Here is a 27,222-nt window from a genome sequence, read left to right on the forward strand (position 1 = left end):
AGAGGTAAACGAATTCTGTGAACATCTGCAGCTTGTGAGGTAGTATGTACCTACATTTGATTTTGATGTTTGTTGCTTTGTAAAAGATTTTAATAAATTTTTTAAAATTTAAAGATTGGTATTTTTTTTTCAAGTTGCTACTCAATCACTTAAATCAGATTTGAATTCTAAGTTCTGCCTGGCATGGTTGAGAGCTATTATTTTTCTTTGCGCAAGATCAGCCTCAAACAAGCCTGAACACAAGGATCCCTTGGGGCTGTATTAAAAGTACAGATTTCCCGACCTGGACCCCAGAGGTACTGCTTCATGTTTGGGGTCCAGAATTCTGTGTTTCTTCTTTCAAGTTTTTATCTTGAACATAAAAAATATTCAAATCTCTATCTTGACTTAAATTCAGCAGTTGTTAAAACTTTCTGCTTTTGCATTCTACCGTTTGCCACTATAGATAGTTTGGATGGATGGTTGGATGGATAATTTACTCCTTTTCATTAAGGCACTTAATCTGTTCTAATTTGTCTCCATCACTGTTTCTTCATGGTGTACAGTTCCCAGGATTAAGGTAGAAAGGAAAAGTATATGTTTAGTTAGAAGGTTATTCCCACATGTAACTGTCAAATAGTTCTTTTTTATTGTGAAATCATGTCAGACACATGCCTATTTAAACAAATATGTACCTTCTAAAGACTAGTAAGAACCCATCACTCCTGTTTCCACCACCCTATTAGAACTAGATTAGGAGGAATATCAAGCCCCTGTAGGCCACTACTGAGCACTTGCCCCACACCGGATCTCCGTATGAAACCACTTTCCTGAATTTTGTGTATTCCTTAACATTTCCTTAAAGTTTCCCCCATATATGTATCAGAGAAAAAATATTGTGTTTCATTTTTCCACTGTTGAACATTCTTAAATGATATATATGTGTTCTCCAATGGCTTTTTTTTTTTTTTTTTTTTTTTGGTTAGTGTCGTAGTAGTGTTGAGATTCATCTCTCTTGATGTGTATGGCTATAGTTTGTTTTCACTACAGTAGGTTCTTGTATCATATGAATGTAGCAGAATTTATTTATTCAATGTACCATTGATGGACATTAGGGATGTTTTGAATTTATTTTAATATGAACAGTGTTGTCAACATTTTTGTATATACCTTCTCTGTAAATGTATAAGAGTCACTTGAGGGTATATTCCTAGGAGTGTCCAGAATTTAAGATTCTAGAAAGGTGTGGTCATTTTCTAAATACCAGAAGTTACCATCACTGAAGGTATAGGATCCATTCCGTGTCCTCCTTGGTTGGTCTGCAATTGGGTCTGGTTTTTTGATGTGCCCCAGAATACTTTTTTAGCCTTTAAGACACATAGGACTTTGTACAACTAGCTGAAGTTCCAAATGTGAGTGGAAATGGTACAAGGTTGATGGTATTTGACCCATGCTTGGCAAGACAGTCACGTGAGCTGGAAATCTACACACTGGCTTATGCCATGGTGGTATTCAGTGAGTCGACTCAGTATCCATATTGACTACTGTCTTATATGGTGATTTGATGTTTCTTCGACATACCTACTCTGCATTGATAACTTGCTACTCAGTTCGAACTACACAAATGACCACATTTTGTGATCTAATGAATAGGTCGAAACGTTGGAATGAAAATCCAAAAGAAACTTTGAATTAAGAAGTACTTGATTTTAGCAGGGTTGACCATTTATGTATGAGCGAGATAATATGATTAAAAATAATATATGGAAAGTGTTCAACCTGTTGTCTGACATTAGATAAGCATTCAGTAAATAATAGCCTTTGTTGATGTTCTCCTTGTTAATTGTTACCATCCAGAACTCAAAAATCTTAAAATTCCTTTCCCTGAAAATAACTTTTTTTTTTTTATTATCTTGAATGAATTCCTGAAATCTCTCCCCACCCCTTGTTTCAAATCCCATCTCAACTTCTGGTTTATTTCTCTTGAGTTATTCTCATAATGTTTACATATATCTACTGTTTATTTAAATGAAATAAACTTATTTTGGTCTCTTAAAACATGCCTAGTTTGAACTTTAAAAAAAATTTTTTTTAATGTTTATTTATTTTTGAGACAGAGCATGAGCGGAGGAGGGGTAGAGAGAGGGAGACACAGAATCTGAAGCAGGCTCTAGGCTCGGAGCTGTCAGCACAGAGCCCAACACGGGGCTGGAACTCACGAGCATGAGGTCATGACCTGAGCTGAAGTCGGACGCTCAACTGACTGAGCCACCCAGGCGCCCCTGAACTTTTGATTCCTACCCTCCCCAGCCCCCGCCATTTCCCCTACCATCTTCCTCTCTAGTTCAGTTAATGGCATTGTCATCAACTCGGGTACCCTGGCCTGAACACTGACACCCAATCTTGACTCCTCTTAGTGCATCAGAAACTCCTGCAGGTTCTGCTTCTGACCACATTTCACCCTCTCCAGTGTTACCTGCCTGTCTAAGCCAGCATCGGGCTCACCTGGATTACTGCTGCCATCCCGTCTTCACTGCGTACTTCCACTGTTGCCCCCTCAAGATAAAGTATAATCAGATCTCATCACTCCACTGATGAAAGTCCTCTGAAGATTTCCCAGCTGCAGTTACAGCAAATTGCAAATGTTTTGCCTCAGCCTTCAGGTGTGATCAGGCTTGTCTCCATCTCTTCCCTCCGTTCTCCTCATTCCTTGTGTCCCAGTCATACCTGACCTCTTTGTCACCCTTGAGTATTCTGAACTCAGTGCCACCTCAGGGCCTTTGCACATATTTCCTGTTGTCCTACAACTCTCTTCCTACATTTTTAGTGTAATGCCGCCTTTTGTAGTTCAAATAGCTCAAAGTTACCTCCTAGGACTGCCATCCATGTTTTTCCTGAACTGTTTACTTTGTTTCTTTATAACTGTACTACCTCAATTTAATCTGAAATATTTGTTAATGTGTTTTTAATCTCATGGCACTAAATTAGGATCTCCAGCATGATGGGCAACTGTTTGTCTGGTTTATTACTGTATTTTCAACATCTATAGTAGTGCCTACACAATAGGTGCCCAGTAAATATTTGTTGAATTAATACAAAACTTAGTGAAATGTAATTCACTTTACAAATGTAATTACAAATGTAATTGAATTTGTAATTGAAAAATACAAATGAATTACAAATGTAATTCAAATTACAAAATGTAATTTTTGTAGACAAAAATCACAAAATCAAGCATCCGGGTGGCTCAGTTGGTTAAGTATCTGATGATCTCATGGTTGTGAGACTGAGACTTGCATCAAGCTCCACATTGAGCATGAAGTCTGCTTGGGACTCTCTCTGCCCCTCCCTCGCTTGCTCACATGTGTGTGCTCTCTCAAATGAAATAAATAAACTTAAAAAAACCCCACAAAACCTGTTACTTGTATTACTAAGTAATAATGTATATATAAGTTGGTGTAAATATATTAGAGCTTTAAAACATTTTATTTTTAGTACTCATTAGAACTCTTCAAAAATGTCAGCCAGGTATATAGGTCTTTTGTGAACACATTATTATGATTTATCTCAAATGGAAATTATGTGACTATCTAAAACTAAATTTAAATTTACTATCTGTATCTAAATTTAAACTTATGTATTTGACATGTTTTTAGGTCTCACTCCACTAGAATATAAGCTTCAGGAGTGCCCATCTGGTTTGCCGCTATGCTTTCTTTATTTTCCTCTATTTTAATTCCAGTATAGTTCACATACAGTGTTATATTAGTTTCATACTGCTATATTTTCAACATCCATAATAGTGCCTGATACGTAATAGGTGCTCAGTAAGTATTTGTTGAATTGATGAAGGAATGAATGAAAGGTAACTGACAGCTAAAAAAATTACAGATCTTTACATGTATCACTATGTCATAATAGTAACCATACATATATCTTAAAGTATTAAAATGTTTTATTTTGGGGGTGCCTGGGTTGGCTCAGTCGGTTAAACGTACAACTTTGGCTCAGGTCTTGATCTCATAGTTCGTGAGTTCGAGCCCCACTTCGGGCTCTCTGCTGTCAGCACCGAGCCTGCTTCAGAGCCTGCTTCAGATCCTCTGTCCCCTTCTCTCTGCCTCTCCCCTGCTCATTCTCTCTCTCTCTCTCTCTCTCTCTCTCTCTCAAAATAAATAAACTTAAAAAAATGTTTTATTTTTCAGGACTAATTGGAATTCTTCAAAATGTCAGGTAAATTTTTATGAATAAATTTTAATACACTTTATTTTCAAATGTGAATTGTGTAATTTTTTTTCCTAAAAAATTGGAGTTTATTTCCTTTTGAGGTTTATTTATTTACTTATTTTTAGCATTTGGAGAAAACATGTATATGTTCATTTATACATGTGAACATTTCTATCTACCTTTGGCAGAAAAGGATTAAAAGGGAGTTGTGTGGGCACGTATGTACTGAAAGATCTCTCAAATATGTGGGGAAAATAAAGGAAACAAAAGTAAGAAAGTAAGTCTGCAAAGAGGAGTATAATCTTAATTAACCTGTGATGACAGTCTGCCTGCATAGAGGAGGGCTCAAAAGCAGGCCTGCATTTCCCAGCAATGCAAGAGATGACAGAAGGCAAGAAACACCACATTTATGGGACTTGGGCTTTTCTTGCAATAAAAGTGAGTTAGTGAAGAGATTCAGAATTTTTCCTTGTAGGGAATACAAGGAGACATTTCTCTGATTGCAACAAGAGGACAAGATAACATCATGGAAAGTGAGTTCAGTTCCTCCCTTGCAGTATTTACAGCAAGCAAGGTTGCTTTTACTGGAGAGGTAGATTAAACCACCTCTAAATGTGTTGTGTGTGGTACCACTGCATTGTAAGCCATTACGTATTTATCATGTTATGTTTTGAATTTATTTAAACACAGTCATTTTCCAAAAGAGGTTAGGGAAAAAATAAGATTCACTCTATATATGACTGTGGTATCCATAACATACAGTGGGGAAAACAGTTTTTGCAAATGTGCAAGGAGTTCAAGTAGGTAGGAATCAGCATGAAGTCAGCCAGACCACTAACGTAAAAGTGTGTCGCTTTGATCATAGCACAATGTGAATAATCGCTTAGTTTTTTTTTTTTTAAATCTATGGTCAGCCTGAAAATTCATCAATACATATTAAGAGGTTAAAAGCTAATATACATAAAGAGTCGTGTCTTTAAAATATAGTAGTGTGTTTCATAGTTAGATTCATGGATAAGAAAAAATGAATATATTCTGTTAGTACATTATCACTTCCATTGTAAATCATGTCCCCTCTCCCTTTCCCAAGGTGTGATCCCCACAGCCCCTGAACAACCTGCAGATGAGAAGGACAATCAGATAAAGTCTCCTGATCAAAGGCCTGATGCACCTCCTGACTACAATTCCCATTTTGTACCAGGTGGGTTAAATATTCAGAAAGGTTCTTTTCACCTCTCCAGAAAATGATAATAGTTAAGATTGCTTTTAAGAGTAATTAATTGAGTGATTGAGTAAATAAGTATTGAAAGCTTCCAGGGTGCCAAGTAGTATACCAGATGTCAATTAGAATATATTTGTAGGCTGCTGAGGAAGGAGGTTGTACAAATCCTGATGGCGTTCTCTTTGCTCCGTTATGAAAACATGAAGAAGATGTTGTAGGGCCAAGATGACAGTAACTGGCTCTAACAAGGATTTGAGGGAAGACCTAACTGAGGAAGTCAAATTTTTCTGGCTTGCTGAGGAGTTTCTCACTCAAAGAAAAGGAGGAAGGAACCATGCCTGGCAGAAAGAATTATCTGTACATGGCTAACAGGCACATGAAAAAATGCTCCACATCACTCATCATCAGGGAAATACAAATCAAAACCACAAGGTGATACCACCTCACACCTATCAGAATGGCTAACACGAACAACTCAGGCAATTATAGATGTTGGCGAGGATGTGGAGAAAGGGGATCTCTTTTGCACTGCTGGTGGGAATGCAGACTGGTGCAGCCACTCTGGAAAACAGTATGGAGGTTCCTCAAAAAGGTAAAAATAGAACGACCCAGCAATTGCACTACTAGGTATATATCCCAGGGATACAGCTGTGCTGTTTCGAAGGGACACATGCACCCCCATGTTTATAGCAGCACTATCAACAATAGCCCAAGTATGGAAAGAGCCCAAATGTCCATTGATGGATGAATGGATAAAGAAGATGTGATGTATATATACAATGGAGTATTACTCGGCAATCAAAAAGAATTAAATCTTGCCATTGGCAACTACGTGGATGGAACTGGAGGGTATTATGCTAAGTGAAATAAGTCAGAGGAAAACAAATATATGACTTCACTCATACAAGGACTTTAAGATACAAAACAGATGAACATAAGGGAAGGGAAGCAAAAATAATATAAAAACAGGGCGGGGGACAAAAACATAAGAGACTCTTAAATACAGAGAACAAACAGGGTTGCTGGAGGGGCTATGGGGGGGTGGGCTAAATGGGCAAGGGGCATTAAGGAAGACACTTGTTGGGATGAGCACTGGGTGTTATACATAGGGGATGAATCACTAGAATCTACTCCTGAAAACATTATTGTATTATATGCTAACTAAGCTAAGTAACTTGGATGTAAATTAAAAAGAAAAAAAAAAGAACTATCTGTACAAAAGCATGAGGTTATGAAGGTCCGGTATGAGACATGCATGGGACAAATGCAAGAGAAATGGAGGTGAATGGCCTTGGGTGCTGACTAAGGAGTTACACTAATATCTTTAGAAGTCTGAATTTACTTATTGGTGACTCAATGAAATGGATGCTCATGATGTTAGTAGAAATCTGAGTTATTATAGTCTTTTTAGAAAGTGGGGCACCTGGGTGGCTCATTTGGTTAAGCATCAAACTAACTGGTTTCAGCTCAGGTCTTGGTCTCATGGTTTGTGAGTTCAAGCCGTGCACCAGGCTCTGTGCTAACAGCATGGGGCCTGCTTGGGATTCTCTCTCTCTGCCCCTCCCCTGCTTGCGCTTTATCTGTCTGTCTCAAAAATAAATAAACTTTAAAAAAGAAAGAAAGTAATTGGGCAATGTGTAAAATTTTTAAAATTAGAAATACACTTTTGAAGTAAGGAAGGAAATAGGATTCTACATAAATACATTTTAATGACTTAGAAAATGATGAAGTGTAGCAATATTTCTTTTTTTAAATTTTTTTAAATCTTTATTTTTGAGAAAGAGAGAGAAGGGGAGAGGCAGAGAGAGAGGGAGACACAGAATCTGAAGCAGGCTCTAGGCTCTGAGCTGTCAGCAGGGAGCCCGATGTGGGGTTCGAACTCACAGACTGTGAGATCATGACCTGAGATGAAGTAGGACCCTTAACCGACAGAGCCACCCAGGCACCCTGCAATATTTAAATATATATTTAAGTGTATATTTAGAGGTGGAAACCATTGAGTTAGTCTGTGAGAGAGGAGAAGAAACTTCAGTACCCACAGGATCATGGTAAAAATGTTGTTTTGGCTCTAGACAAGATCCATGGAGCTCAGTTAACCTGTGCCCTTGAGGTGTTTTCTGAAAACAGCAGGGTTTCCTTTTCCCCTTTCCCTCATAAATATGTATGTTGTATAGATCTGGTCCGATATAACCCCTCATTACTAGCTCAACTCCTACTAAGTCCACAATGTTGACAGTCCTAAATTATAATCATGCTATATCTGACCATTTCTCTAAATTTACTTCAGTGACTGTCAACATGATCTACATAATCTGTCTTTGAGAGAGCTTGAGCAGGGGAGAGGCAGTCAGAGAGAGGGAGAGAGAAAATCCCAAGCAGGCTCTGCATTGTCAGCTCAGAGCCTGATGTGGGGCTGGAATCCACAAACTGTGATACCATGACTTGAGCTGAAACCAAAAGTCGGACGCTTAACCGACTGAGCCACCCAGGTATCCCTCTACCATTTTTAAGTAACATTGATTGTAACCATGTTCTGCTCATCTGGGAAAGTGTCTTTTCCTCTGTATCAAAAAAAAATTAGCAAGAGAGTAGGATATGTCATTTAAATCAAATGACTAGATAAATTGAAAAACATTAGTAGAGCATACAACTGAATTTTCAGTTATGAAATATAGTAACAAAAATTCATTGTGATCGCCACCTAGTGGCTGAATTATGTACTTATCTATGATGACAGATGCAAATTAGATCCCTGTAATTAACATGAAGGAACTTGAACTACTATAAAGTATTTGTCTTTAACGCCCTTAATTCCTTTGACTTTAAGCCTCCCTTAGCCCCCACCCATATCGGTCTCCTGTGGTCTGAACTTGCATTTCCACCTGCCTGTAGACCACTTCCCCTGGAAGGACCCCAGATCTCAAGCTAAGTGGTCTGCAATAAAGCTTGGGCATCTTGCTCCGGAACACATTCCCTCTATTCTTTCTCTCTTCTGGAGGCCACAGGGACCCATGTCAGAATGTGAGAATCTTTCCTCATATCCAGTCTGTTACTGAGATGGGACTGTCCCTTCAGTGTTACTTATTAGACTTCCTACATTGCCTTCTGTCGACCCTCCCACAGCAGGCACCTCCTGCCTAACCTAACCTCATCTACAAAGGGTCCAAGTGTAAGTCTGATCACTTCACTTTCTCTTTTATTGGCGTACGGTTTAGGTTCTTTGAACAGCATATAGATCCTTCATAATCATCACTCCCTCCTTCCTTTCTAGCCTTGTCTGCTCAGTCTCTATACATAACCTTGCCCCCCGCAATTATGGGTTTCCCCTGTGCAGCTGTTCATTTCGCACCTACTCCCCCGCATAAAACCTTTGCCCGTTGTGGAGGTGCCGGCTGGGTCTAACCTGTCAGCACTAGACCCACAGGGTACCTCCTCTGCCTAGGTACCCTGCACTGCTCCTCTCTAATCTCTTCGCACACCGTGAATCCACGTCTGATCGCACAAGTTACTTGCTTCATGATAACCATTCACTTTTTATTTTTTAATCTGTGTATTTAACGCAGAACTGAACGTCCTTGAAGACAGATGTGTCTTTCTACCTCTTTCTGTCTCTAGCAGCAGGCACAGCAGCACGTCCTTGAAATGGGCTTGTGGGATGTTTCCCAAATAAAGGAATGCTTGATTCATTTCATAGCCTTGTTCTCAGTGAGTATTGAAGAAATAGTTCTACAATTCATGATGCTCATGAGTGGGGTTTTTGTGAGTAACCAAAATGTCCCAGACTTCATGAGCTTCAAAAGCCACTCTCCCCTTTAATGCCCAGCTCACCAGAATCTGACCCTCTGTCCAATTTGCCTTGCTCAAAAAGTGTCATCTTTCTTTAATTCTCATCCCAAACAACTTCTGGAAATTTGGGGGAGTGTCCCTTCCTGGTGGTGTTTGGTCTCGTCAGCATTGGCGGACCCCAGACCACTGCTTTGCCTCTATGCTGGTCACCTCTTACTCTTTCTGAAGCCAGCTTTCTGCTAGCTAAGCTGTTTTTTCCTGTACCATGACATCCCACAGGAGGGGTGTGTGTGTGTGTGTGGGTGTGTGTGTACAAAACTTAAGGCCTAAAAAAAACAGCCGCCAGCTAGAGTTGCTCTTCCAGTCTATAGTGCCAAGGCCATCCATAGAGTCCTGTTTTGGGTGTTCCTAGCCTCTACCTAGCCTTTGATCTAAAGGGAGTATTTTAATTAAGGGGCATCTGCAGTCAGAATGCTTGAGTTTTAATTCTGACTCTGTCACATATTGACACCATTGATTCTTTAGGAAGTTACTTAACCTCCTTATGCCTCAATTTCTTCCTCTGTAAATTCAGGATCATAATAGTCCCTACCATAGAAGGGTGATGTCAAGTAGTTAGAACAGTGCCTGGAACATAATAAAGCTCAGTAAGTATTAACTATTCTCCCTCTTATAAAAATAGTAAACATAGTTTCCTCTAACAGGAGTTCCTTCCTAGGGTGCATGGTGTTCAGTACCTGGTTCTCTGGGCTCTCTGAGAGAGAGTACTCTTCACCTTAACCTGCTCTTTCAAATCTTTTAATTCTGTAAGAGTGACCTTTTCAAAGAACAGCTACTAAGGGACTGTTTCCATTTTTCAGGAAATATCAGTCCCTGCCCTACACAGCTGTGTGGCATTGCTTTTTGATAACAAAAAGATACCAATTCCCCAGTCTGTAGACCCACAGTGCCCAACGCCTGGGTTACTTTGGGAAATAGGACGCCATCAGTGGGGCTTCAACATCACAGTCCAAGCTTAACTATCTTCGTCTTGTTCCCTTTAGCATACTTACTTAGACATGAGGTGAATCCTGCCTTCTAACACTCCTTGCTGTTTTTTGTACCAACATGTAGTAATTTTTGAGCACATGTATAAGAAAACACAGATACATGCATATATGCACATTATAAGCAGTAATTTAATAAATAGCAATTTTCAGAGAGACACTTAGTTTAACCTATATTTAGATAAGATTTGTTTTTTGCCTTTGAGGAGAGTATCCACAAAACTATTTCCAACCATGGTGAAAACAAACTTCTATGCATCGTAGTTTTGTAACGTTGTCCCCATCTTTTCCATTCTAGAATAGAACCTTTTCTTTCTTTACATTGGTTAAACAAAAGGGTCTTTAAATCACTGGCTTTCAAACATTCTTTTTTTTAAATTTCTTTTCTTTCTTTTTAAAGTAATGTCTACACCCAATGTGGGGCTCAAACTCACAACCCCAAGATCAAGAGTCCTATGCTGTACTGACTGAATCATCCAAGTGCCCCCTCAAGCATTCTGGATGACAACCTACTATGACCCACAGTAAATATATATAAATGTATATATAAATATATAAATATATATATATAAATAAGTATACACACACGTATATGTATATATGTAACAATATTTATATAATATTTATTATATATATGCTATATGTAACATTTCACCAAGCAGCACTCAGTTCAGTGAGTATACAGCATACAGGCAATACAGTTTGATTTTTTCTATTTTACTTTATTCTAATGTAGTAAATCTTATTTTAAAAATTGCAATTGTGAATCATTAAATTGATTTTACAGCCCACTAATGTACGTACAGATTGTAAAATGCTGTATTAAAACAATGTTTCTCAGTTGTTAAGAATTAATGAAATAGCTATACCTACATAAGAGAAAATATACCTTAAGGCAATAATTGTTAATAGAGTTTAAGAACATCTTATAACAGAAGTGTCAGTCCATCAGGAAGACATAACGAGTGTATACATCTAAAAACAGAGCTCCAGAATATATGAAGCAAAAATTGATATAATTAAATGGCAAAATAGACAATTCAATAAATACCAGTTGGAGACTGCAGTACCCCACTTACAGTCATGGATAGAACAACTAAGCAGCAGATGAAAGAGGAACTAGAGGCTGTACACAATATTATAAAGCGAACTAAACATAGACATATATACAACTGTCTACCCAACAGCAATAGAATATACATTCTTCTCAAGTGCACATAGGACATTCTCTAGGCTAGAGCTACTGATTAAGCCATAAAACAATCCCAATAAATTTAAAACAACTGAAATCATATAGATTTCACAATGGACTAAAGTTAGTAATCAATAAAAATAGAAGGAAATTTGGGAAATCTGAGGAAATTGACACACCCTTAAATGACCAAGGGCAAAAAAAAAAAAAAAAAAAAAAATCACAGGAGAAATTGGAAGATACTTTGAGATAAATGAAACCACAGTATACCAAAGCTTATGGGATATAACTAAAACAGCTTAGAAATTTGTAGCTATCAACATCTACATTAAAAAGGAGGAGGGGCACCTAGGTGGCTCACTTGGTTGAGCGTTTGACTTTGGCTCAGGTCATGATCTCACAGTTCGTGAGTTCCAGCCCTGCATCGGGCTCTGTGCTGACAGCTCAGAGCCTGGATCCTGCTTCAGATTCTATGTCTTCCTCTCTCTCTGCCTCTCACCCACTCATACTTTATCTCTTTCTCTTTCAAAAATAAATAAACATTAGAAAACTTTTTTTTAAAAAAAGATCTCAAATCACCAACCCAACTTTCCACCTTAGAAAGAAGCCAAACCTTAAGTAGGAGGTAATAATAGAATTTAAAGTAGAGGTAAATAAAATAGTGAAAAAGAAAAGCAGTGGGCCACATGGACACAACCAAAAGTTGGATCTTTGAAAATATCAACAAATAGAAATCTTAAGCCAGACTGACCAAGAAAAAACATAGATTCAAAATATTAAAATCAAGAATGAAAATGGAGACATTACTAAAAAGCTTACAAAAATGTAAATGTATTGTAAAAGAATACTGTGAACAATTGTATACCAACAAACTAGAAAACCTGAAGAAATAGATTGCTAGAAATATACGAACAACTGAAAGTGGCTCCAAGAAGAATAGAAAACCTGAATGGAGCTATATAGCAAGTAAAGAGATTGAATTAGTCATTTAAAAATTTCTGATAGGGGCGCCTGGGTGGCTCTGTCAGTTAAGCAACAGACTCTTGATCACAGCTCAGGTCATGATCTTACTGTTCATGAGTTCAAGCCCCACATAGGGTTCTCTGCTGACAGTGTGGAGCCTGCTTGGGACTCTCTTTCTCTCTCCTGCTCTCTGTGCCCCTCCTCCCCCTTGCACATGTGCACGCATGTACACCCTCTCTCTCTCAAAATAAATATTTAAAAAAAAATTCTGACAAAGCCTAGGCCTGGACAGCTTCGTTAGTGAATTCTACCAAATGCTTAATGAAGATTTTAATACCAGTCCTTTACAAGAAACAGAACAGTGAACACTTCCCAATTCATTCTGTGAGGCCAGTATTGCCCTATTAGCAAAATCAGAAGAAGAGTATAGAAAACCATAGACTAATATTCCTTATAAATATAGATGTAAAAATGCTCCACAAAATACTAACAATGTAGTAACCAAATCTAACAATATGTGGTAGGAATTATTACCATGACCAAGTGCAGTTTATCCCAAATATGAGATAAAGTTGGTTTGTCATATGAAAATCATATGTATGTACCCATGTTATGTACCATATTAATGGAATATTACTACAAAAATCATATGATCATATCGGTAGATAGAGAAAAAGCATTTGACAGAATTAAACATCCCACATGATAAAAAACACTCAACAAACTAGGGATAGGAGGGAACTTCCTCAACCTAATAAAAGTCATCTATGAAAAACCCACAGCTTAACATCATGCTTAATAGCAAAAGCTGAAAGTGTTTCTCCTAAGAAAGGAGCAAGACCTCTCAAGAGCAAGACGATATCTCTTCATGCCACTTCTATTCAACATTGTATGGAGGTTTTAGCCAGGACAGTTTGGCAAGGAAAAGTAATAAAAGTCATGCACATTGGAAAGGAAGAAGCAAACCTATTTCTGTTTGCAGATGACATGATCTTATATATAGAAAATCTTAAGGAATACACACACACACGTACACACGCACACACAATTAGCACTAATAAATGAGTTCAGCAGTAGGAGTATTAACCAGTGAATTTCCACTTTGGAAAACAGGGTGGCCGTTTCTTCCAAAAGTTAAGGCTAGTTTCTCACTCCTAGGTATATACTCAAGAATTGAAAACTTAGGTTCACACCAAAACTTGTACACTAATTTCACAGCAGCATTATTTACAAAAGCCAAAAAGTAGAAATGACCCAAATGTCCATTGGCTGATTAATGGATACGTAAAATGTGCTATGTCCATGCAACAGAATATTACTCGGCGATAAAAGGAATCAAGTACTAGTACATGCTACCACATGGTCACTTGAACCTTGAAAACATTATGCGAAGTGAAGGAGACCTGACACACAGGCTGTATGTTACATTATTTCATTTATATGACATGTCCAGATTAGGCAAATCTGTGGTGACAGTGGTTTCTGCGGGCTGGGGCAGAAGATAGGGAATGACTGCTAATGGGTATAGATTTTCTTTGTGGGGTGATGAAACTGTTCTGGAATGATCGAGCCATCATTAAAAGCACCCCTTTGAGTTACTATCTCAATGACCTTAAGAACATCAGTGTACAGTGCCAGTTATGTGCTAGGTCTTGGGCTAAGCCCACTATAACCTAATGAAGTAGGTATATTATTGATATCTCCAAAGGAGAAACCTAATACGGAGAGAGGCCAGCACATTACTTGGTGTTTCAGATCTTGTTTCTGTACCTTTGTGTAGCATAATTGTCTTCTAAGGTTAAAGAGGATTAAATGAGGTAATATGTGAAGACCCTGAGTACATTGTTGGTACATGGTACACATTGAGAAAATGGATCATGTTTTATTCTTAAGTGGATGTTGTGGGATACCTGTCTTTGTTATGGAAAAGGTCATTCTAACTTCTGCTGTGTTACAGTGTTAATAGTGTATAACACTTCCATTTGTTTTTGGATACAGGACCCCCTGGACCAGCTGTCCCTGCACTTGCAGGCTACGCAGGAGGTTTGCCTATGGGATACAACAGTCCACAGCAGCCTGGTACCTTCTTCTCGTACCAGCCAGCTGGTGGTGCCCATCCTATCCAGTACCAGCCTGGCAAATACCATATGTCAAATCAGCCTGTTTCAGTAACATGGATGCCAGGGCCTCCTCCTATACCAAACTGTCCTCCTGGTCTGGAATACTTAACCCAGGTAGTCCTCACAAATCCAAATGATCTTCTTATGAAGTATGACCGGGGATCCGACAAGAAGAGATACAAAGCTAGATAGAGTAGATGAAAGTGACAGGTCAGTGATGACAGAGGTCCAGTTTGTGAGTCCATGGGAGTTGTACTCATTTCAGAAATATGAAGGGGAAATGAGGAATACAGGAATGTATTTGGTGGGATCGGCACGGTTTTCTGAAGGATGTATGTTGAATTTTAAGATTTGCAAGGTGTCCTGTTGAAGGCGGTTTCAAACACAGGACTAGAGGAAAAACTATCAAAGACGCCAATTCTCATTTGCATAGAAGTGAAGAGTTAACACCAGGAAAAACAACATCAAAGAGAACAGAACAGACCGTGAGTGAATCACTGGGGGTCTCTGCCCATCCTTTTTTCTCATTACCCATGATTTTCATTAGCCACTCCCTGCCACCCTCCAAACATAAAATGTAAGTCAAAAGAGGAGACCTACCAAGGGTTTTGCTTCAGGCCAAGTTCCAGAGAATCTCTTCCCACAACACAGTGAATTCTTATTTTCCACCTCTATGCACATTCTGGAGGCACCAGGGTATCCAGATCAGAAACTGGGGCAGTACGTCAAATCAGTGTTCCAAATGGTGTTTTTAAAACCACATGTCAGAAACTCAAAAATATTGCTTAGTGAAAATAAGATAAAGCTAGTATTGGAAATAACTTAGAACCTATTGAATCATGTTTGATTTTAGAAAAAGGAAGGGCGCCTGGCCGCTCAGTCTGTTAAGCATCTGACTCTTCATCTCAGCTTAGGTCATGGTCTCATGGTACATGGGTTCGAGCCCCACATCAGGTTCTGCACTGACAGTGCGGAACCTGCTTGGGATTCTCTCTCTCTCTGTCTCTCTCTGCCCTTCCCTCACTTGTGCACTCTCTCCCTCTCTCTCTGTCTCTCAAAAATAAATAAATAAACTTAAAAAAAAGACATATCATATGACTTCACTCATATGTGGAATTTAAGATACAAAAAAGATGAACATAAGGGAAGCAAAAATAATCCAAAAAGAGGGAGGGGAACAAAACAGAAGAGACTCTTAAACACAGAGAACAAACAGGGTTGCTGCAGGGGCTGTGGGTGGGAAGATGCGCTAAATGGGGAGGGGGCATTAAGGAAGACACTTGTTGGGATGAGAACTGGGTGTTATATGTAGGGGATGAATCCCTGGAATCTACTCCTGAAATCATTAATACACTATGTGCTAACTAACTTGGATGTAAATTAAAAATAAATAAGTAAATAAAGACATTTTGAAATACATTATAAGCAAGGGACTTGCCAGTTCAACACATGTCTCCCCACATAGCCAACCAAATATTCCTTGGAGTTGATGTGTTTCTCTTTTCCATTTAAATATTGATAGGGACCTTCTGAATCCTGTGCATTGAGAACCATAGGTACAGTGTTATAGTGTTGATATTTCAAAGTCAAAACAGTTGGGATCACAAAAACAGATTTCACATGAGCCAAAAATTTTACTCAGTTTTTGTTTTGGCAAAATATTGACAAACTACAGCACCAGTCATTCAAGTACAGTGGTAGAGTAAACCCCTACGTTATTTCAGAAGCTTAAAAAATGCTTTATAGTTAATCACGTTTTAAAAGTTCCTTTTTTATACTAGATGATAAGTATAGAAATTGTCCTTAGAAATCCAAGATCTGGAGTCATTTCTCTTTTTTAAATGTATAACTTTAATTTTGTTCATCTAAATATTAAAAAACAGTTTCTTAATTTCTTCTATTCTGACAGAAGTTAACACATTTTATGAATTCTGTTTCTTCAGGTTTGTTTTGAATAAAATAAGTGAGAAAGGAAACAAAACAGGTTTAGAGACAGACCAACCTGGTTTTAAATTCTAGCTGTCGTTCCTCCTCACTCTGCAGCCTTCAATAACTTCTATAACCTGTTGGTGCTTGAATTTCATCATCAATAAAATAGTACTAGCAATACATACCTTATTGGGTTGTTAGGAGAATTTTTAAGAAGGAAAGCTTTATACTGTGCTTATTATTTTTGGCACACAGGGTCCATCCAACAGGTGGTAGCTGTGTGGATGTTATTAGTGGAAACACTTTTATGCAAACAGCCCTTCATTGCTTTATCATTTTCCTTATCCTATCCTTTTTGCAGTCTTCTGTGCAGATTCCATGAATCATTATCGGGACTCTCAATACTCTGGAGCATCCAAATAGCAGGATTATATTCTTTCTAGAGGGTCGGCGTGGCCAGTGACTCCACCAGTTTGTTAGAGAACTGCTCCTTAACAGCCATAGTGTCTTCTGGACAAACTTCTTTTATATTAACAGGCATTATTTCTTTAGAATATTGTACTCAGCAGTGGATGCTTTTTATCAACAGTATTTTGACTTTTAATTCTGGATTTTTAAAGGAACTATAAACCATCTTAGTGACCACTTTTGATATTTTATAAGATGTGTTTACACCCCCTCACCAGATTGTGTTTTTATATCAGAAAAATTTTTTAACGAAGGAAGGGTTGTATCCTCTCCATACCCTCTGTAATCAGTTAAACACCACAAAACATTTATGTCTGGTTATTTTTAACTTTCTTTATTACCACATTCACATATTCTTTTATTAGCCATTGTATTCAATGAATATTCGGTGAAATAGGACATTTCAGGCAATATTCTGGTCTCGGGGATTAGGAATGATCTATATATCTAAAATTATATAGAGGGGGTCTGGGTGGCTCAGTCAAGTGTCCCAACTTTGGCTCAGGTCATGATCTCACAGTGAGTTCAAGCCCTGCATTGGGCTCTGCATTAAAAATGCTTCGGATCCTCTGTCTCCCTCTCTCTTCCCCTCCCCAGCTCGCTCGTGCACACACACACACGCTCTCTCTCTCTCTCTCTCTCTCTCTCTCAAAAATAAATAAACATTAAAAAATTAAAAATAAAATTATATAGATGTGATTACTCTGTCCTCAAAGAAGTTTCTTCTTTTCTGCTAGAATATTCTCAACTCTATCAGGTAATGAGCCCAACAAACTGTCTGACTTTAGGGTGATTCCTAAGTGATATTAAGGTAGAAGTTTATCTAGTTGTTTTCCCAGCTCCCTTTTCAAGAGATCCCATCCCAGAATGTTTCCTCCCCTTTGCCCTAATACAATCACATGCTTCCAGCCCTTGTGGACCCTCTCCTTTAATTAAAGCCTGCCCCTAGTGAAGACCCTGGCATTAGTAGCTCAAATGATTGGAAGTCAGTGTGTGAACATCTTCCAGAGGTACCTGTGAAAATAAGATAAAACTAGATACTCCTGTGTGAGGTCCCTGGCTGAGTTGCTCTCTGTAAGCCACTGAGAAAATAGCCTTCTGTGTGGTTGGTCCACGTTAAACTGTCTTGAACTTCCCCAGCAACTCCAGTCAGTGAGTGACGTGTCGATAAGACCAGTGAGTTGGGACTGAGCTAGAAACAATCTACATCCACACAGCTTCTTCTGGATGCTGTTACTGCAGCAGGAAAATTATTTTCTGATCTACCAGGCAACTGTTTGTCTTTTAACATAGAACTGGACAACACTGGTTTTCCTGTGTTCCTCTGCGGAACAGGTGCAGACAGGCTACTTTCACTAATTATTTTTTTATTCCATTCAATGCTGAAAAGATATTTTGGTATCAATTGATAACCTTTTCATACCCATCTCATCAGTTCCTTTTCTAACATTGATTTAATTCTGTGATTATTTTTTCCTAATTGCTTTGTTCTATCCCAACAGCTGGACACCATTCACGTCCTTCAGCATTTTGAGCCTCTGGAAAGTATGTATAATTTTGTTAGTGTTCAGCAGGTGGAAATTTGAATCAGGTGGAAATTGACATTACCCAATATCTTGTTCTTTATTTATATTGGTCATTTCTTAGTGGTTCGAAGTGAAAAGACTGTCTTCTTTTACCCTTTCAAGAAAGTAAGAAAGGGAATTATTTTGTATAATTTTATCTGTTTATACATGATACATACATTCGTAGACTTGAAAAAGACTTACACTTTATCTGGTCAACCCCCATACCATATTCTACATATTCATCTTTAATGGAAGAGGAAAAGAAGGAGCCAGGACACTAAATGAGTTTGCCAGAGGCACCACAGTCAGCTAATGAGTGGTAGCGCTGGACATAGAATCTAAATCTGCGAAGTTCTAGTCCAGTGCCCTTGCTTTGGAAGTAAATAGGAATCACGGTCAACATAATGCCTGGTCTCAGTTCATCCTCACTTGATTATTAACCTTCACTTTATCCCCAGTTCCACACATTCATTTGACCACCACATACAGTCTCTGACTTTCTTCATTGCAATTGGTAATGACCCTGGTCATCTCAGTATATTTCATGAGCTGATTCATTTATGGTAAAACGTATACTTTTATTTAAATGCCTTTTTAATGAAAGCTTTCTGAATTCAGATACACCAGGAATATAGTTTCAGTCTTTGTTTTTATGTGGAAAAATTTTTTAAATCGTTTTATACTGACCTTCATTTAAAATTTTCAAAATTACTGAATACTTTTTGGGCAAGTGAATTATTTGGTGTCCTAATCAATTGAATATAGTTCACTTCAAAATTTTAAAAAGCTATTTTGCTTTAAGCACCTAAGGAATACTACAAAAGGACTTCTTGAGGCCCATTTTAACTGCTTCTAATTTAAAGTGGCTTTCTCATTTTATTTTTTAGTGATCACATCTTTTGAAACTAATAATGGCTATGATATTAAAAACAACCTGGACCAGATGGTTTACATTGTAAATGAAGACACAGACGACTTTACCAGAAATGCTTATCGGACACTAAGGCCCTTTGTCCTCCGGGTCACTGACTGTATGGGCCGAGAAATCATGACCATGCAGAGGCCTTTCAGATGCACCTGCTGTTGCTTCTGTTGTCCCTCCACCAGGCAAGAGGTCAGAGAACACAAGTCTAATTCCTTGTCTCTTCCTGATCCAACTCTTGATAGCATCGCTGTGCTCCTTCCAGAATGACACATGAGGCGGTTTTCACTAGCTCTGCTGGTCAGACTGAAAGAAGAGAGCCGAGGGGGTGAAGGGGGATGGGGAGGAGGGCCGCCAAATTGTCTCACCTGAAGAAAATCACAGAGGGTTTTTTTCTTGTGGGTTCTTGTCTTCTCCTGCTAGTTGGGGCTCAGGTTCAAATCAGGATTGTTTATTTGGTGACCACAGTTCTGTCGGTTGTGTCTACTGAGTTACAAATGTATCTGTTACCTAGAACAGAAGTCACACACATTTGTCTAAATGCACCTACCTATCCCCAGATAAGTTGTCCCTAGACATAATTGTATACTTTCAGAATTAGAAGAGACTTAAAAACTTCTTTTTTTAATGTTTATTTTTGAGAGAGAGAGAGAGAGACTGAGTGTGAGCAGGGGTGGGCTGAGAGAAAGGGAGACACAGAATCCAAAGCAGGCTCCAGGCTCTGAGCTGTCAGCACAGAGCCCGACGCGGGGCTCGAACTCACGGACCGCGAGATCATGACCTGAGCTGAAGTCGGCTGCTTAACCGACTGAGCCACCCAGGTGCCCTATAATAACAGCCTTAAATTTGAGTTGAATCTTCACCTTTAATCCTCAACCCTTTTGACGATACAAGGAATTCTTTGTATTGATGAGTTGGGTTTTTTCTTCTCAAATGAATTTTTTTTTAAAGTAATTTACCTGTTTACAGTTTTTTCCCCCTTAGGCTTAAACTTATATGAGATCTTAATCCTAGGAAGTTATCAAATTTATATGCTTATGTATATGTTTGAATGTATATATGTGAACACTATTTTTTTTAAATAATGCCTTGATTTGGCAGTTTGTGAAGCTATGTAGTCCTGCCCTTGAGACCCAGTGGACTCAAAACTGTTAGAAAAGTATAAATGACACCAGAAGAGCCATCGACTCTGAGCTTTTACTAAATAATTTAATTTTATGGCTCATGTTATTATTAAATATGAAGATCTTAGTTCTTCACAAAGGAATATTATTAAAGATGATTAGTTAAAACAGGGTAGTGGACAATTTTAAAACTTGGAAAAATGGCTTTATATATTCATACATACATCCTTTGTTTCCACAGTATACCGTTTACAGAATGCCTCTTTTCTCTTTCTCTTTTCTATTACAATTGTCATGTCTGAGATTTAAGTCTAGGAAGTTACCTTGTTACTTTGTCATGGACTGTGCCAGAAGACATGAGGCACCTAGAGCAGAGACAGAGAACCTTATTACAGCACAGGAAGCAGTACCAGCGTCAGGAGCCGCATGTTGGTATAGACCCCTTGCCCCCAAGTTCTCTGGGGTTAACTCAGAGGAGCGGGCAGGTGTGCATACAGCTGAGAAACACTGAGCTTGGAGAAACGATCATTGTATAACAAGCAGTAAGTCTGTCCCAAAGGGAAATGTGACCTCACCTCTCAAGGCCTTTCACTGACATACACCCCTAAGAAATAGCCTGGGGTACAATGGAAGAGTCTGTACCATTAACATTTTTTCCAGTCCTTGCATGAGGGAAGAACATACGGTGTGTGTGCGTACGGGTATATATGTGGCCTCCTTCCCTCTGTCACTGCTTCTTTGCAGCTGGAGGTGCAGTGTCCTCCTGGTGTCACCATTGGCTTTGTTGCAGAACACTGGAACCTGTGCAGGGCAGTTTACAGCATCCAGAATGAGAAGAAAGAAAATGTGATGCGAGTACGTGGGCCATGTTCAACCTACGGCTGTGGTTCAGATTCTGTTTTTGAGGTAAATGTAAAAATAACATTAGTATTTTTTCAACATGTACAGACAGACCTTAGAATTGTTTGCTTTTAGATTATTTTTTCACATGAATGAATAAAGTAGAAGGAGGAAAGAGTTATCGGTTGACATCAAATCATTTGCAAATTATTGTTGGTGGATTGCTTAATGTTCCCAAAATGTGAGCTACTTTATGATTTCAGTGTTTGATGAAGATGAGAAGGACCCATGTAAAACACTAAACCTGAAAGAAAATAGCCCAATAGATTCCGTTTATTTTGTTCTTGGTTGTATTTAATTAACCATTTTTACCAAAGATTTGCAGGATTGGGATACAGGTCCTGAGCAATGAAAGTGCCCAACAGATCACAGAACATATGGATCACCCCGAGATTGTGCAAATCGTCTATCTGCATGGTGGAAGTCTGTGTCCTCAAGAGACAGGATAACACTGATAACATAGTTAAAACTCATAATAGATTATAACATTTTCTCAGAAAAATGAAAAATCCTCCTGTTTTGCCTTTATTTCACTGACTACAAAATGATTGCTTATTATCCTATGAATTTGACAAAGGAGATTCTTAGAAATATTTCCTTAGCTTCTTAGAAGATGTCTTGCAATTAAGCAAGGCTCTTTATCTAAAGTTGCTCATTCAAGTATTTTCTTTGACACCCAATAAACCTTTTTAGTTCTCCAGGCATTGCTTATTTGTTAAAAGACCACTGTAGAGAAATAGAAAATGTAGCCATATTTCAGGGGCAGAGTATATAGGATCATTCTGATCGCCAAAAGTTAGCAAGTGCCTGAGTCCCCCTTTGAGAAGGCAAAGCTCTTCGGAATTCTGACATACAACAGGGTGGATTTGACCCACAAAAGCTTGACTGATTATATGAAGTTTGTGAAATATGTAGAATTATGCTTCCTTACTTTTGTTCATGTGTTTCTCTAGACTGTAGAGACTCCCTCCCAATCCCCAATTCCCAATTCCCACCCTTTACTATATGAAGAAGATTTTCAAAATCAATTCAAATCATATCTCCCTCAAATTATACCTCATTTGCTCTTGAAAACAAGAGCATTGGCCTGAGAACTGTCAGATAGGTCCCAGTTCTGTTTTTTGGGTTTTTTGTTTGTTTGTTTTAATTCAAGTCAGTTAACATACAGTGTAGGCTTGGTTTCAGGAGTAGAACCCAGTGAGTTCTCTCTTACATACGATGTTCAGTGCTCATCCCAAAAAGTGCGCTCCTTAATGCCTATCACCCATTTAATCCATCCCTGACCCACCTCCCCTCCAGCAACCCTCAGTTCTCTGTCTTTAAAAGTTTCTTATGGTTTGCTTCCCTCTCTGTTTTTATCTTATTTTTCCTTCCCTTCCCCTATATTCATCTGTTGAGTTTCTCAAATTCTACATATGAGTGAAATCATATGATATCTGTCTTTCTCTAACTGACTTGTTTCACTTAGCATAATACCATCTAGTTCCATCCATGTTGTTGCAAATGGCAACATTTCATTCTTTTTCGTTGCTGAGTAGTATTCCAGTGTGTGTGTGTGTGTGTGTGTGTGTGTGTGTGTGTACGTACCACATCTTTATCCTTTCATCAGTTGATGGACAGGTGGGCTCCCTGGCTAACCTGGCTATTGTTGATCCCAGCTCAGTTATTAACCAGTTGCAAGGCACCTAACCCATGTTGGCCATAATTCCCTATTTGAAATTATGTTATTACTGTTAATAATTTCCTGTACTGTATTTATGCTTATCTCAGTGTAAAGTGCTTCTAAGTAGAAGAAAGAAATGTATAGTACTTTTTAATCATCATTAAGTCACATGCTTCTCTTTCTAGGTCAAATCCCTTGATGGTGTATCCAACATCGGCAGTATTATTAGGAAGTGGAACGGTCTGTTATCAGCAATGGGGGATGCTGACCAGTTTGAAATTCACTTCCCATTAAATATGGATGTGAAGATGAAAGCCATGATTTTTGGAGCCTGCTTCCTCATTGTAAGCCTTTTCCTTTTGACTTGTCTTGAGTGAGTTATTCTTTCCAATGAGATGCAGTGTAGTATAATAGAAAGGCAATAACATTTGCAACTAGGCCAGTGTCTGTCTCTACCACTTACTAGTGACATGTTTTGCAAAGTGTCGAACACTTCCCGGCCTCATTCTTTTTATCTGTAAAATGGAGACAAAAATACTTAGATTTTTTCAGGGTGATGAACATTAGCTATCATCTGAGTACAGGGGCCAGAAGAGTGCTTGGAGAATATTAGACATCCAGTGGGTGTGATTGTCATCACAGCATGTTATTTGTCTTTCTCATTACTTAAAGATGCCTGTTCTTTGACTTCTTGAGAAAATAAAATAACTCTAGAGCTGATTTCCTTTCCCTCCACCTTATTGCCTCTCTGTCATTGTACTCCTTGGTGTTGTATCTTCCTTAGATTTAGTAGGCACAGTTCCCTTGCTGTATTACTGGCTGATTAATGGCTAATATTCATAAGTAAAGCATAGAAATGAAATGGAAAATATTTACCCTAAAAATGTAGTTAACGTACTGCAATTGGTATATTTAACATTTAATTTTGATTGTCAAGTTTTTCGTCTTTTTAACAATGAAAATTTAGTTAACTGGTACCCCCAAATGGAAAGGTTGTTGGCTACCAATAGTTCCAACTTTTTAATTGCTGCTCTTCATATTAGGTCCTCTTCATAAAGATTTCATTAGATTTATTTATTTTTAACTAGAAAGAGGATTGCCTGATAAATTATAAAGGATAATATTTTATGCATTGCATCTAATTATGTATCCATCTGTATACATACAGTTGTCTCTTTTTTTCTAATATATATATGTATATATTATATATATATATATATATATATATATATATATGTATATTTTTTTTTCTAATTTCAGGACTTCATGTATTTTGAAAGATCACCACGACGTTCATCAAGATAGATGGACACAGCAAATCAACAATTATGGTTAATTAAAAAAAGAGAAGTTGGATTGGGCTTATAATCCCCTGAATTATTTGCAAATATATGTATCTGCTTTTGCAGATTATTTTTACTGGGTATTAGCTCTGACAGGTAGGCTGAGTGTAAGGGCAAGAACACGTGTTTTAATTGATTGAACCATGTGTTTTAATTGATTGTCTCTCTGTCTACATGGTAGACTAGGAGTTCACCTTGAAAAAGCTATAACTCATTAACCAAGTAAACATAATGCAATGAGCTTGAAAACACTTTACTTACCCTGAGATAAGGGAAAATGAATCCCAGGGCTCTCACATTAATGGGTCATGAAATGGCAAGCTTTTTAGAGCAGTCTTTGAGATAGAATAAAACAGCTTTTATCCCCAACCCTCTCCAACCTGTCCTCTCCATCAACTTGTCCTGTTACTGAAGATAAATTTGATTCTAAGTGAAAAGAATAATACTCTTGACCTTTAAAACAAAAAGGAAGGTAGGCAGAAATACTGTGTGTTATTGTACAAGGAAAAATTTACTTGTGCATATGTATCAAACCTTGTTCTGAAAGTTTATAAGTTTCAATGGAAAATTTGATTTTATTACCAAACAAAACATTTTTTTAAAAATCGTAAGGTTCTATTTTCCATACCTATTCCCTCATTCACTAGCGTGGTCTATCAGGACCTGCCTGGACATGGAGTCAGGGTCATCCTATCAGGAAAAGAGGTGACAAGGGCCACAGCTTGTCTAGATCTCTGAGCAACTCAGAGACATCAGTGTCCTTATGAGGAGCTTGCGTTTAATCTATTTAATCTCTCTTGGCCACAGATGCCTTACATACGAAATATTTTGGCCAAATCTCAAAGATTGCCTATTGAACTTTCGTATCTCATGGGGTGTGACACAGAGGAGATAGTTTTTATTTTTCTTTCTTTCAGGATCACTGATAATCACCATGTTTTTCTAACTGCAGGAGTTGAAGTTGGGTTTCTAAATTTTGAAATGTGGCATTCTGTGTAGCACTTTGTAAAAGCAAAACTACGAATTTTGACGTTTTTAAATATTTCTTAGCTGCTTTTTATTTGGATGATAGATAAATCTGCCTGTGCAAAGAAGATAATAAAACTTCTCTGTGAACTAGAGCTTAACAGTAAAATTCTGTAGGATCGACATGGTTCCAGTATAAGCGTACTTGTTATTAGCTAGTTAAGAGCACAGTGTATTGGTGAATAGTTGCTGATGAATCAACCTGTGTTTTTTGTACTCTACCTTCCTATCTGGACATGGACTGTGTTTTTTCAACACAGCCAGTATGTAGAATGAAATGTATTCTTCTCCTTGTTAAATAAAGCAACTCTAAGTGTTCTCTGATGGGATTACTCGGAGATGACAGCCTTTGCCCACAATTCCTGTTGAAGTCAAAGAAAGGTGCTTCATTTTACAATTATATTTATCTCTTCATGGTAAAGTTGTTTTATTCAGCTTCTTGTAATTTCTATATTTAGGTGCTACTGCTAGCTTTTTTTTTAAATGTTAAACTGCTGCTTTTCTAAAAAGTACAATTACCTTATATTTGAAAATACGATTGCAGTCTTAGACATATATATTATTTCTTATAATAATATCTGACATTTTATATAGGAAATGAGACAATAATATTGAGAAAGTTGATCTGTACAAACTTCCTTTTTACTTGCCTGCATCCCTACATCCCAAGACCTGCTGCATAATGCTAAGAAAAGATTATTTAACATATGACATTTTAAGTTTCTGTTCAAAGTTTTCATGGCATTAAGTTGTCTCTTACAGTTATTATCCCTCTTTCTTTAAAAGTAATACTGTGTGTCTTATTTTTTTATACTATGGTTCATATTATAGTTTCATATTTCTTAATGGTATTTCATTGTGTAAAATTGATCAGAGTCACTAAAAAAAAGCTACTCTCTTTGTATTTTAATGCTTCATCATATTGTTTTTGGCTTTTAAATAAATATAATATGGTTTATAGTGAAATACTGTTTTATTTTTTGACTTGTGATTGAGTCTTTGCTATAGACTGAATGCTTGTATTTCCCCCCAGATTTATGAATTACCCCAATGTGATGGTGTTTGGAGATGGAGACTTTAGGAGGTGATAGGACATGCTGGTGGAGCCCTCATGAATGGGATTAGTGTCCTTGTAATCTGTCAGTCCCTTGATCTTGGGTTTCCCAGCTTCCAGAATGTGAAAGATAAATATTTGTTTTGTAAGCCACCTGGTCTATAGTACTGTACAGTTGCCCAAATGGATTATGACGGAAATTGGTACTGAGAAGTGAGCGTGCTGCTATAACACACAAATGTGGAAGCAGCATTGGAACTGGGTAATAGGCAGAAGCTGGATTTTGAGATGCATTCTAGAAAAAGCCTAGATATTTTAACAGAACTTTAAAGGCGATGCTGTTGGGAGCTTGGAAAGAAAAGATAGACATAGAGAAAGCCTCAGTATTCTTAGAGAATAGCTAACTAATCCTGAACAGAATGTTGGTAGAAACATGAATTGGTAAAGAGCATTCTGATGAGGTCTCAGATGGAAATGAGGAACATGTTGTTGGAAACTTGAGGAGAGGCCCTGTTTATTACAAAGGGGCAAAGAACTTGGCAGAATTGTGTTCATGTTCTAGTGTTTTGTGGAACATAGAATTTGCAAGTGATAAAACTAGAGGTTTAGCTGAAGAGAGTTCTAAGCAGAGTGTTGAAGGTGCAGTTAGGGTCCCCCTGACTTCTTACAGTCAAATGCAAGCAGAGAGAAGTG

The 27,222-nt window shown here is 37.9% G+C and overlaps 1 protein-coding gene across 3 annotated transcripts in view; it reads left to right on the forward strand.

The window, feature by feature from the left end:
- The window catches only part of PLSCR4 (phospholipid scramblase 4), a 50,970-nt gene extending 24,529 nt beyond the window's left edge, over nucleotides 1-26,441 (forward strand). For 2 of the 3 annotated variants that reach the window (XM_060638885.3, XM_060638888.3), the window contains exons 2-10: nucleotides 2,450-2,642; nucleotides 4,182-4,209; nucleotides 5,294-5,404; nucleotides 14,411-14,646; nucleotides 18,432-18,474; nucleotides 19,385-19,611; nucleotides 21,288-21,449; nucleotides 23,292-23,450; nucleotides 24,367-26,441. In XM_060638885.3, the coding sequence (XP_060494868.1) occupies nucleotides 4,203-4,209; nucleotides 5,294-5,404; nucleotides 14,411-14,646; nucleotides 18,432-18,474; nucleotides 19,385-19,611; nucleotides 21,288-21,449; nucleotides 23,292-23,450; nucleotides 24,367-24,411 (990 nt within the window). In that variant the 5' untranslated portion in view covers nucleotides 2,450-2,642; nucleotides 4,182-4,202 and the 3' untranslated portion in view covers nucleotides 24,412-26,441. The remainder of the gene's footprint in view (nucleotides 1-2,449; nucleotides 2,643-4,181; nucleotides 4,210-5,293; nucleotides 5,405-14,410; nucleotides 14,647-18,431; nucleotides 18,475-19,384; nucleotides 19,612-21,287; nucleotides 21,450-23,291; nucleotides 23,451-24,366) is intronic. The other variant, XM_060638887.3, reaches the window with a different exon arrangement.
- Nucleotides 26,442-27,222: the final 781 nt, after the last annotated feature.

This window comes from Panthera onca, chromosome C2 (assembly GCF_046562875.1).
Source record: "Panthera onca isolate mPanOnc1 chromosome C2, mPanOnc1 haplotype 2, whole genome shotgun sequence".
NCBI lineage: Eukaryota > Metazoa > Chordata > Mammalia > Carnivora > Felidae > Panthera > Panthera onca.